This window comes from Meriones unguiculatus, chromosome 15, assembly GCF_030254825.1.
Source record: "Meriones unguiculatus strain TT.TT164.6M chromosome 15, Bangor_MerUng_6.1, whole genome shotgun sequence".
NCBI lineage: Eukaryota > Metazoa > Chordata > Mammalia > Rodentia > Muridae > Meriones > Meriones unguiculatus.
In genome coordinates, this window is record NC_083362.1 from 59,596,505 (window position 1) to 59,608,656 (window position 12,152).

The 12,152-nt window shown below is 45.8% G+C and overlaps 1 protein-coding gene across 1 annotated transcript in view; it reads left to right on the forward strand.

The window, feature by feature from the left end:
• The window catches only part of Smarcal1 (SWI/SNF related, matrix associated, actin dependent regulator of chromatin, subfamily a like 1), a 52,172-nt gene that overhangs the window by 14,313 nt on the left and 25,707 nt on the right, over nucleotides 1-12,152 (forward strand). Inside the window, exons 8-9 of the mRNA XM_021645383.2 lie at nucleotides 1,098-1,256; nucleotides 3,634-3,699. Of these exons, the coding sequence (XP_021501058.1) occupies nucleotides 1,098-1,256; nucleotides 3,634-3,699 (225 nt within the window). The remainder of the gene's footprint in view (nucleotides 1-1,097; nucleotides 1,257-3,633; nucleotides 3,700-12,152) is intronic.

Sequence of the window (12,152 nt, forward strand, 5' to 3'; positions counted from 1 at the left end):
GGTCGCTAGTTGAGGCACCTATTGCCAGGCCCTCAGCAGATACTGTACCCCTGTGCTCTTGGAAATAAGACCTATCTGCACTGTACTCAATTTTTGGAATGTCTTTATTTCCTTTCTCTCTCCAAATCCTGTGACAGTGACCCACTTTTCAGATAAACAAATGAAGTCTCAAGGAGGCCAAGAGCTTTGCCTCATAAGGAGGCACCTTCCTGACTTCTCTGCTCAGTGTTTTGCTTGCTCTGTGGTTGTGTGCATAGTGTGTTAAATGGCCCCCACATAACCTAATGTATGGAGCTTGGTGTAGACATTGAATAATTAAATCCCTTTAAGCAAATCCAGTTAAGGAAAGCCTGGCTCCTTTCCAAGCTTCAAGGCATTATGCTGCTGGTGTGAGGTGTCAGTTTTGTCACAGGCTGACTTCCTCCTGAGGTATTGGTCTTAGTGCCAAGGGTGCACCTCAGCTTGCTGCTGGAGAGGTCTGGATCCTGCCACTGTCTGTAGAAAACTGTCATTCTATGCCTGTAGGGGTTAGATGTCTCATAGAAAGTCCAGAAAGAGTCAGGTCGTTGCTTATAACCAGGACCAAGACGAGAGAAATGGATGTCAGGACACAGCAAGCACAGGCAAGGTAGGGATCACGTGAATGCTGAGGCTTCAATGTGGAGACACCCAGTGGCCTTCCTACAGTTCCAGGTTCCCTGATTTATCTAGTGATCAAATGTAGGGGCGAGCAGGGAGCTATGAAGAAAATGTCAACATAAATGTTTTCATGGCATTCCATAAGCACTGTTTGCTCTTATAGGCCCTTCATAGAATTCTTAGAAAGAACCCCATTCTTCCTCGACAGGAACATCTAGACATCACAGAGAAGAACAGGCATGTGAAGTGCCTGCTCGGGGAGAGAGTCCTGTCAGTAAAGTGAAGGGGGAGGGTGGACTAGAGGCAGGCAGGGGTGACCAGAGTATGGCCGATGCAGGAGGATATGGAGAGGGGTGGGGAGCGTGTCTTCCGGGAATGTGAAACCTGACACACACACACACACACACTTGAGAGTGTTGTCAACCACTGCTTTGTTTTGCTCTCACTGTCCCCTGCAGGCCTTTCTTCGCTGGCTGCCCTCTCTGAGCCCGGAGAATATCAACGTGGTGGTGTCTGGGAAGGGCTGCCTAACAGCTGGCTTGGTCAACATTGTCAGTTTTGACCTTCTTACCAAGTTGGAGAGGGACCTAAAAACCTCTTTTAAAGTCGTCATTATTGTAAGTGACTTGCCAGAGTCCTGAAGTACTCTGTCTCTTTAGACACTCTGAAAGGCTCATTGATCCTCTCTGGGTCTGGGAGGGAGGGAGCAATAGAAATCACTGCCTTTCTTTCCTAGGGAATGATTTTATATTCCTTTCCTGAAGCAGCGCTTACGCCTGACTCTATACCAGACTTTCCTGAGCATTTTAAAACAGGTGGGATGAGTCTTTTGGAGGTGGCGCCCTCCTGCACTGGGAGGCCAGGGGTGGAGGCCAGCACATGTACACCAGACTTCTGGGTCCCAGGGACACAGCAAGGGTGTGTGCCTGCATTGGTGCCACCTTGTCAATAGGGCTGAGGCAAATAGTTCATCAGTCAATAATTCCCTTCCACCTGGGGTGAAGACAGGCCCCTATCCCTGACTGCAAGAAAAGCAGTTTTTACTTGAGTTGTTTTTAAAGATGCCTTTACCTGCTTCCAGATCTGACAGCGCTGCTTTCAGCAACTGGCTCTCCTCTGCATTTTTCACACACTTCAGGAACATCTGGGCAGACTTGGTACCCAGCCAGCTGTCAGCATAGACTATGTGGACATGGTTCCCAAATACAAACACAGTAGCCGTTCAGAGCAGTGAAGGAGACTTCATGGTCGCAGACCCCAGGAGATGTTTAGTGTATTCTGGACATGAGAACTGCTCTGTGTTCTTAGTGTGTGCAAACAAGAACACATATTTTATCAGTGCTGTTTGGGTAATGAGTCCTTGGGGGAGTCATGCGGGCCTGGCAACAAGCTCAAGTGCGACTTTGAAAGGATGCCAGCATTCCAGTGAATTGAAATATTAAAAGAAACATCCCAGGATGGTCACAGTGGTTTCAGGATGTTGGGACAGTGATGCCTGTGTGCCCTGACGTGCCCTTGTAGTGGGTGTCCCAGGTGTAACTACTACTGTTCCCTGTGTTCCCAGGCTGTCCTGCTTTTAGTTCACTCAGGCTGACAGTGCATCTGCCAGCTGACAGTGTAGGCAGATTCATTCTTTCCATAGTCACAGAGCTAGCACGTTGGAGAATCTCTGTGTTTGTGTTCCTGGCTCATCACTCAGCCAGCTCTTGAGAGTGAGGGCAAGTTGCTTGCCACTGGTGTTGGTTTGTCCTCAAATGACACAAACAGCCTGCCATCTTCTGGCTCCACTGGAGCAAGGGACGAAGTGGCAGCCCTGAGAAGTGCACATTTGTAGATGAGGCTTCCTGTCTCCAGCCTCTGCTTGTGGTTTGTTCATGGTAAACCATGGTTTACCCATGGTTAAAAGGGCCAGTCCCCTTTTATGCCTGATACGTTTTCTGCAACTTCTCTATAAATGGGATTCTTGTGACTTTCATGAGGACTCCTCATAACTTAGGATCATGAATGTAGTAGCCCAGGCATCTGGGGGATGCTGTCTTGACACCTCACACTTGGTGCATTGCACTTTTGAAGCCCCTCCCTTTTTTCTATAGTAGCTGAAATGCAGTGACTTTGGGGAAGCTTGTAGATTCTTTCAGGAACAGTGAGGAGGTCGCTTATAGCTCCTCATAAGGTGTCAGGACAGCTTTGAGGGCTGCTCCTGTGTTAGCTTAGTTCAGACGTAGCAAACTGATCTACTAGGAGCTGGCATTATTTCCATTTTATAGGTAGGGAAACTGGTACCCCAGAGAGATCATTTAGTGGCTCTGAGCATGTAGCAAGCAACCACAATGTGCCAACCTAAAAACTTCCCTCCTGGGTAATAATATGTTCACGATTCCTTTGTCTTTAGAAAATATGGCAGACTTTATGTCTTTCTTATATACAGAATGTACAACTATAAATCTATCAGGTGCTGTGTTTTTCGATATAACAGTCCCCCAGAGGACAGGACTCAGTCAGTTTCTCATTTCTTAGTTCCTCCAGTGCCTCGTGTACACGGCTGTGGTGGCATAGCTACCTGATCCGCTGCCAGGACATCTGCAGAGCCTGAGGGCAGTGCCAGACCTCAGAACTTGTCACTACTTCAGAGCATGTAATGGGTCCCCAGCACACCTGACTAATGCCATGCAGATGTGAAGTGTTTCCCCTAAGGTGGCAAGCCACCTCTCAGGGTTTTGTCCACCCACGTAGCTAATGGGGCAGATTGGGGCAAGTGTTCACTGACTCCCTTTCCAGGTGGAAAACTGCCCTAGAGAGATGGTAACTTGTCCAGCTGGTAATGAAGAAGCTGCCCTGAGCCTGGGTTCTTCCCCAGCACACTGCTCCATCTCCTTAAGTGGCAAAGAGTTAAGGGTGGCATCCTCATGGCAAATACTAGGCGAGGCTCAGGGCAGGTGGGTGGTCTATGTATCAAGGACTGCCCCAGCTCACCCGTGTGCCTGTGTCTTTCAGGACGAATCTCACTTCCTCAAAAATATCAAGGCTGCCCGATGCCGAGCTGCTCTGCCTATCCTAAAGGTAAGTGTGGCTGAAAGAAGACTTGGGGCCTTACTGTGACATTAACTCAGGCAAGCGGGCCATGCTGTTCAAACACATGCAGCCCAGGACGGTAAACTGTGGGTGGAACTCAGCGCTGACGCTGAGCATCTCTTCTTGGGTTATCCTGCCAAGAACCCAGTCCTCGTGAAGTCCTGTTGAGGGTCACAGACTCAAGTGAGGAGAGATCCTGAGTCTTCCCCTGGCTTCCTGCCAGCACAACAGCCTGTCACAGTGTGTCACTAGACGGATCAGGAGAGAGCGCATCTCTTGTCAAGGTGTGATGCGTTACCTAGTTGCAGAGCCAGGTAGGGCTATGGTATCAGAGAATAATCTCAGGCAAAGCTGAAGCTTGTCTGGCAGACCGATTGTCCCTTTTATGCGGTCTGAGGTCTGTGGTTCACTAGCGGGGCCACCTGTATACTCTTTCTCTGTGCATTCTCGTGAGCGCATGGGCTGTGGTGTGTCCTGGCTTCAGAGGAGGCAACAGTGGGCGTGAAGAGCAGGGTCACGCTTTTCCCCATATGCCTTCTCATGGAGTTCTGTCCTCGTCATTGTCCCATGTCCTGGACCCCGCTTCTCAAGAGAGTAAGCCCCGAATGTCATTTTTCCTCTTAAGGTTAGGAAGTAGGGGAGCATTCTGGCGTATCACTTGCTGATGGCGAGTCAGAAGCCGTTCACAGGTGGCTCAGGAGAACTGCTGCTGGGCATGGACTGAGGAAACAGCGAGCAAGTTGTTTCCTGCGTTCTACTGAGATAGCCTGTGTAGTGCGCAAGCTGTGAGAGCCACAGCATTCAGCTGGGCAGGGTGCTGCGTGTCTTCACTATCAGCACTTGAAAGGCAAATGCCAGCCAGATTTACACAGTCTCAGGACAGCCGGGGCGATGTAGAGAGACCCTGTCTAAAATTATATAAACAAACAAAGGAAAATAAAATCATAGCATTTACTGCTTCAGACAAGCTTTTGGTCTGACCAGAGGGCTAATATCCAGTATATATAAAGAACTCCAGAAGTTAAGCAGCAACAAACCAAGTACTCCAATTAAAAAATGGGGTACAGAGTTAAACAGAATTCTCGACAGAGGAATGTCAAATGGCAGAGAAACACTTAAAGAGATGTCAGCGTCCTTAGTCACCAGGGAGATGCAAATCAAAACGATCCTGAGATTTCCCCATCAGAATGGCTAAGATCAAAAATTCAAGTGACAGCACATGCTGGAGAGGATGTAGAGAAAGGGGAACCCTCCTCCACTGCTGGTGGGAATGTAAGCTTGTACAACCATTTTAGAAATCAATCTGGTGCTTTCTCAGACAATTAGGAATAGTGCGACCTCAAGATCCAGCTATACCACTCCTAGGCATATATCCAAAAGATACTCAAGTATACAAGGACATCTGCCCAACCATGTTCGTTACACAATGGAATACTACTCAGCAATTAAAAACAAGGAAGTCATGAAATTCGCAGGCAAATGGTGGGAACTAGAAAAGATTATCCTGAGTGAGGTATCCCAGAAGCAGAAAGATACACATGGTATATACTCACTTATAAGTGGATATTAGACATATAACATAGGATAATCATACTAAAGTCTGTGCACCTAAAGTAGCTAATCAAGAAGGATGACCCTGGATAAGATGCTCAGTCCTCATTCAGAAAGGCAAATGGGATAGACATCGGAAGAGGGAGAAAACGGAACAGGACAGGAGCCTACCACAGAGGGCCTCTGAAAGACTACTTAGCATGGTATTAAAGCAGATGCTGAGACTCATAGCCAAACTTTGGGCAGAGTGCAGGGAATCTTATGAAAGAAGGGGGAAATAGAAAGACCTGGAGGGAACAGAAGCTCTAGAAGGAGAGCAACAGAACCAAAATACCTGGTCCCAGGGGTCTTTCCTGAGACTGATACTCCAACCAAGGACTATTCATGTATATGACCTAGAACCCCTGCTCAGATGTAACCCATGGCAGCTCAGTGTCCAAGTGGGTACCCTAATAAGGGGAACAGGGGCTATCTCTGATGTGAACTCTGTGGCTTGCTCTTTGATCACCGATGGGGGAGCAGCCTTACCAGGCCACAAAGGAAGACAATGCAGCTAGTCCTGATGAGACCTGATTGGCTAGGGTCGGATAGGGAGGAGAACTATCCGTGGACTAGGGGAGGGGCATGGGAGGAGAAGAGGGAGGAAGGGCAGGATTGGGAGGGGATGAGGAAGGGGGGCTACAGCTGGGATACAAAGTGAATAAATTGTAATTAATAAAATAAGCTTTTGTTTTTATGTGAACTAAGGAAAGCATATTTGCTAAATGCTGGCCACATTTACCATCTGAAAATTAATTTTCCCACCTCTCCACAAAACTGTCTTAAAAAGTAATTTCAAGATTTAATTTTTTATAAAAATCACCACAAGTCAAGGTTATGTCATATGCACTCTGAACACACTTAAATAAAATGCCATCCCCAGAGTGGTAACCTGTCTTTGGAAAGGCTTTAGTATGTTTTCCCTAGAAAAATATTAATACATCTTGGTACTGTGGTTCCTATATTAGGGCATCAGTAAAATTAAATCTCTAGCTCTGATTGTTTAGACAAAAAAAAATTGCATAATAGATAACATATATTTAAGTTCTATTATAACATCTTGGAAGCCACCAATTTGGTGTTACAGTTGTTGTGAAGGTAGGCACATGGGGCCTGAAATGAGTGCCTGTGGCTAGACTTTGGGAAGCAGCATGCACATCTTTAATAGTATCTTGGGTATATTTCAAAGTGATTTTTTTTTATTTTTTTAATATTAATCACAGGTTATTTACTTTGTATCCCAGCCATAGCCCCCTCCCTCATTCCCTCCCAATCCCACCCTCCCTCCCTCATCTCTTCCCTGACCCTTTCCAAGTCCACGGCTAGGGGAGGTCCTCCTCCCCTTCTATCTGACCGTAGCTTACAAAGTGATGTTTTCAAACGACGATCGTTAAGCTGCTCGATACTATACAGTGCCCTGGATTGGCAGAGTAGGAATTGAGTGAACGTGGCGGCTTTTGCTGAAGATACCTTGAACTCTTCTGAAACACTGACTCTCCCTAACACTTAGTAGTGAAACGAGTGGGGAGAAGGAGGGGAGTAGCTCCCCTGCGCTGGTCTGTTAGGAACCTCTTCCCTCCTCTGCTGTATTTTCAAATCCAGCACACTGCTGACCCACGCTGTGGGGCTGGGCTTGCATGGTAGTATCCATGCACAGCCATCTTGGCCTCTGCCAGCCCTCAGTACTCCTGATTGTGACAACTCAGCTGGTCACAGCCTAGAAGGACCAAGTCACTCCTCCCCCACATCCTATCCCCTTCAGTCCCTTAAAGAAGCACTTCTCTAAATATCCTAAGAAATGACTCTAGATGCTTTTGATATATTTTTGGCCTGGGTTCAATCCTCAATACTGGACAGACAAGCAGAACTTTATATTCTCAAAACATAGCAAGATATTTTTAGCAAAAGCTCCAAGAGGCAGTTAGATTTTAGCATACAAACAGATAGTGGAATAAGATCAAGTCCAGAGAATTATGGCGTGTGTGTGTGTATGTGTGTCTGAAGCAGGATCACAGGTTGGCCTCCAACTCTATGTAGCCAAGAATGACCTGTGTTCTCTATTCCCCTGCCTCCACCTCTCAAGTTCCCACCACACCCAGCTGTTTTGTCTTTTCAGACCTAAATTGGCCTCCAGCTGCCTATACACTTGAGGCTGGCCTTGAACTTTTGGTCCTCCTGCCTCTGCCTCCCGAGTTGTAGGCTTACTGGTGTGTACTGCCACACCTGTTTGTTCGAGTTTGGTGCCAGGGGTTGAATGCGGGGTTTTATGCCTGTTAGACCAGCACCAGCTAAGCTACATCCTCAGCCCAAACATAGCTTTTGTAAACAGTGACTGTAGTCAGTGTCATTTTCTCCTGGAAAATAAGACTTCTTTCTTCCCCACAGCACTGTTTGCCTGGGCTACTAATACCAAGAAATATTATTCTATTTTTATATATAAATGTGTAAAAACAGGCAAGATACAAACCAATCACAGCAACGTTAAAATCTGAAAACCACTTTTCGCAGTTAGGCTCTTTTTCTAACAAGTCAGTATTAGGGCAAGATCATTTTTAATGACCACGGGGGCAGTCATTTAACCTCCATTGGGAGGCCCTAGGCTGTTACAAATAATTCTTCATATGAACAAACATCTGTTTATAGTTTGTTCTTGTTGGATCAGTTCTTACCAGCAAAACTGCTGGGTTGGTTGTTACCTTCAGGAAGGTCTCTGAAGTTCACTCTGACAAAGTCTCACCATCTGACTCCAGTGTAGTCTGACTGGGGGCTCTTTTCCTCCAGATGATGCTTATCATCCCTCTTAACGTTTAGAAGTGTGTTTTTGTGTAGTTGGTTTTGTTTACATTAATTTTTTGGATGTTGATTCAGTAGAATAGCAAAATTAATTTATTTTTAGTTTTAAATCTTATTTTGCGTGTATGAGTTTTGCCTGCATGCGTGGCTCTGCGCCACTTCCATGCCCATAGAGGCCAGAAGAAGGTATCCGATCCCCCTGAACTAGGTTGAGAGCCACCATGTGGGCTCTGGGAATCAAACAGGGATCCTCTGGAAGAGCAGCCAGTGTTCTTAACTGCTGAGCCATCTCTCTAGCTCCAAAATTAATTTTTAAGGAGAAAAGCCTCTAGCATCCCTCTGCTTTTTCCTATTGAATGTTTCCCTTTTTCTGTGAGTGTAGTTTTTTTTTTTTTGTTTTGTTTTCTCTTTGACAGTCTCCAATATCATAGGCTGGGCAAGGATGGCCTTGAACTTCTGATCCTCCTGCCTAGTCTTCTGTGTGCCAGAACTACAGGTATGTGATATCATGCCCAGTTCCAGAGTCCCTAGTTCTGATAATAGGCTAAATGAGAGGCCAGCCAAAAATTTGGGGCTTTATTTTTTTGCTTTTTAAAATATAAATAGATGATTACGTTTATAAAACGTAGAGTAAAAAACTTGTGTTATTCTCCCATCTTTGGATCCCTTGTCTTTCCTGTCCCTCAGAAATAGCCATAGGTATCAGATTCAAGGTTTATTACTTCTGTAAGAAAGCCTAATTCTAAATGTGTGTTTTAGTCTCTGCAGAGTATTCTATAGCTCCTGTTTTATCCCCTTTTTGTTGTTGTTGTTTTGTTTTGTTTTTTCTTCTTCCTTTTTGAGACAGAGCATTGTATAGTCCAGGCTGGTCTTGAACTCCTGATCTTTCTGCCTCTGCCTTTCTAGTGCCAAGATCACAGGTGTGTGCGACCATATCTCCCTGCTTCAACTTGGACAGCTTTGGAATTGACCTGCCCAGGGTGATGAGAAAGCAGGCAAACAGACATATTAGTGAAAAGCTGGCATTGGGTGGGTGCACACTAGCAGCCAGCAGACTTGGTATATTTATGCACCCCTGCATGAGGAAGCAGCTGTATTGTATGCAGCGGGAGGAGGAGCGTGGCTAGCTCATCTTGGTAGGAGGTCCCTGTAGGGGAGCATTCTCTGGTTACAGTCATCTGGAGGAGGCATCTGTGGTTAATAATTTCTTTATACATTGTTTTTAGCTAAAGGTCAATCCTCTTAACATCAGTCCTTGGAGAAGGGGACAGCTTTGCCATTTCCCTAAGCCTAAACCAGGGAAGGCTTTGCCACTGGTGTGTGTGGCACTGGGATCCTTGATATGGCCATGGTCACATCAACAAAACACGCTCAGGACTTCATCCATTCCCCACACCTAGTTTTATAACAACCACTGCTTTATACTTACTAATTGTGCATCCCGGAAATCATTCCATGCCGTTGCAAATGACTCCCGCATTCTTCCACAGAGCATTCTGTTGTAGAAGTTTGTCAAGGTGTGTATCCTCCCTTCTCCTTGGACTTGGCCCCAAACTGAAGCTTTTATGTGTAGCTCTGCGGTGACCATCTTTTCCCGGGATACAGAAGGGGTAGAGGGTTAGGAAAGCAGCAGTCAGTCTGTATCTGAGACCAAGGCGTCTTTGCCCTTCTCAGACCACAGGGGAGAAGGATGTCCAGTGGTGGACCTCTTTTCACCTCTGGGATGGCAAAGCTACAGAAAGAGGTTCCCTGTGTCAAGCCATTCTTGTTTCCTCAAGTTCATTACAGAATCAGGCTTCAAAGGGAAATTATTGGAGTCTACTATTTGGGGAGACTGTTCTTCCAAGAAAAAAAATGTACCTCAGTATTTCATTTTATTATGTATGCTATCTTAAAGATACCTATCAACAAGCTTTAAAGCTCAGACTAGTATAACTTTAATAAGCCACGATTATACTGTGCATTGTATTCTCATTGTAGCATCTTTGTGTGTCCATTCCATATACCTGGAGTCACAGTCTTCATTCTAACTGATCTTGGACTGTGGCATACAAATTGTAATAATAGAGAGCAATGATACTGGTTTAGTGTAGAGGTCTGTGTTGGCCAGGAGACATGGTTAGAGCTCCAGTTAGACTTGCAGAGGACCTGGTTTCTATTCCCAATGCCCACATGGTGACTCCAGTTCCAGGAGATCCAGTGCTGGCCTCTGCAGGTACGTGGTACAGATAGACAAGCAGGTACAGACAAAATAAAATGAAGTACGGGGGCATTGCATTGGAGATCAGCTTATTAACAGTGGTGCCCTGTAGCATTTTTGGAATATGGCAGGAACATCTCTAGGTTTTTCAGGCCTTCCATTCACCCCCTGGGAAATCAAGCTTGCTTCCTCCTGGGGGAGTGGCTGTGAGTCTGCTTTTGGTTTTGATATGGGTATTTTTGGTCACTTGACTCCAAACGAGGGTTGCCAGTATTTGAAGATTATTGATTCTAAACATTATTTGTGAAGATTCTAGAATGACTTGTGAACTAGTGAAAACTCAATAGCTCACAGTGCCACATGGCATCAAGGTTAGGAGGGCTGGAACTCAGGCAGTGCAGACATGACCTTCTCTTTGATATTACCTGCACACCCTACTCTAAACGGCATATGTTTCATAACTTTATTTCAAGTGTTGGAGATAACACTGGCTATAAAAATGGGACTCAGCAGGCATGATGGCACACGTGTTTAATCCCAGCACTTGGGAGGCAGAGGCAGGCAGAGCTCTGATTTCTGAGGCCAGCCTGGTCTAAAGAATGAGTTTCAGGACAGCCAAGGCTACACAGAGAACCCCTGTCTTGAAAAGCCAAAAGATCTTAGGGACCTTAACTTTGGGGAGCATGGTATTATTTCCTTGGAGAAAGTTTTATCAGAATGGTTCAGCCACGCCAGTTATTGACTTAATTGGAGGGGTACAGTGAATGGAAAGTGATAACTTCTGGGCTGTTTGTTGTATGGACTTGAACAACCCCAGCTCTTTGCTCTGAACATCCCTAGACTCACACTTTAAAATCTATGTGTAGCTTACCTGCTTTGGTTAACTGTGAAGCATTCTATTGGTGCATTATATGTACTGACTTGCCCTGCGTCTGAGGATCCTGCAGAGCTTCTGACCCTCTGCTCTGAGGAACTGCCGTACCTTCCCAGCAGTACTTGGGATTTCTTTTTCGTCCCCCCACTTGTTTCCTCAGGTGCTGCTGTCTCCTAAGTCAGGGGAGTTGACCATGCAGTATTTTAAGTTAGTATCGATTTATGTCACTTTATACATTTTAATTTCCCTAGGTGTGGCTTTCTCAGAGATAGACCAAGCATAGCAACTGTTTTCAAGTGGGCACAGATCAAAGGCCTTGTAGATGACTGACCACAGTTTTGGGTCTGAGCAGGTAGCAGGTCATTCCTTGACAGATGAAATGCTTTTCTGGTTTTTTCTCAAAGCCAGCCTTTTTCGTTTCTGCAGTAAGCCTCTGCTTTTTCCACACCCACATCTCCTCCTTTCTCCTCCTGTCATCACTCCAGCTTGGGAAATGTATGAGAGAACTCAGTGACTATTGATTCTGCCACCTGCCTGGGAGCTGGTTCAGCCCAGCTTCCATTCCAGGCAAACAGGTGCTGGGAGTGGATTCAGGATGATGGGGGGGGGGGGGGATATTTCCTATTGATGAAACTTTTCATTTCCACTTTTTCCTTTTGGTCTGCTGCCACTTTCCTGAAATTGGCTAAAGCCACAAACTGATGCACAGACATCATTCAGGACTCCTGTTGTTATATCAACGAGGCTGCATTAAACTGTGCAGAAACTTATAGGCCCCAATGAGAACTAAACTTATAGGCCCCAATGAGAACTAAACTGTGGAAAATCGTAGCCTGAGAAATTCCTGGCTCTGTTATCAGAGCGGGCTTAGATACAGGCAGTGGCTGAGAGGGCAGAAGTGCCCTTTGAGAATTGTATGTGTTGTGTATTTGTGAGGAATTCTCTTTCTTCCCACGGTTTCACCTTTATTTATTATTTTTACGA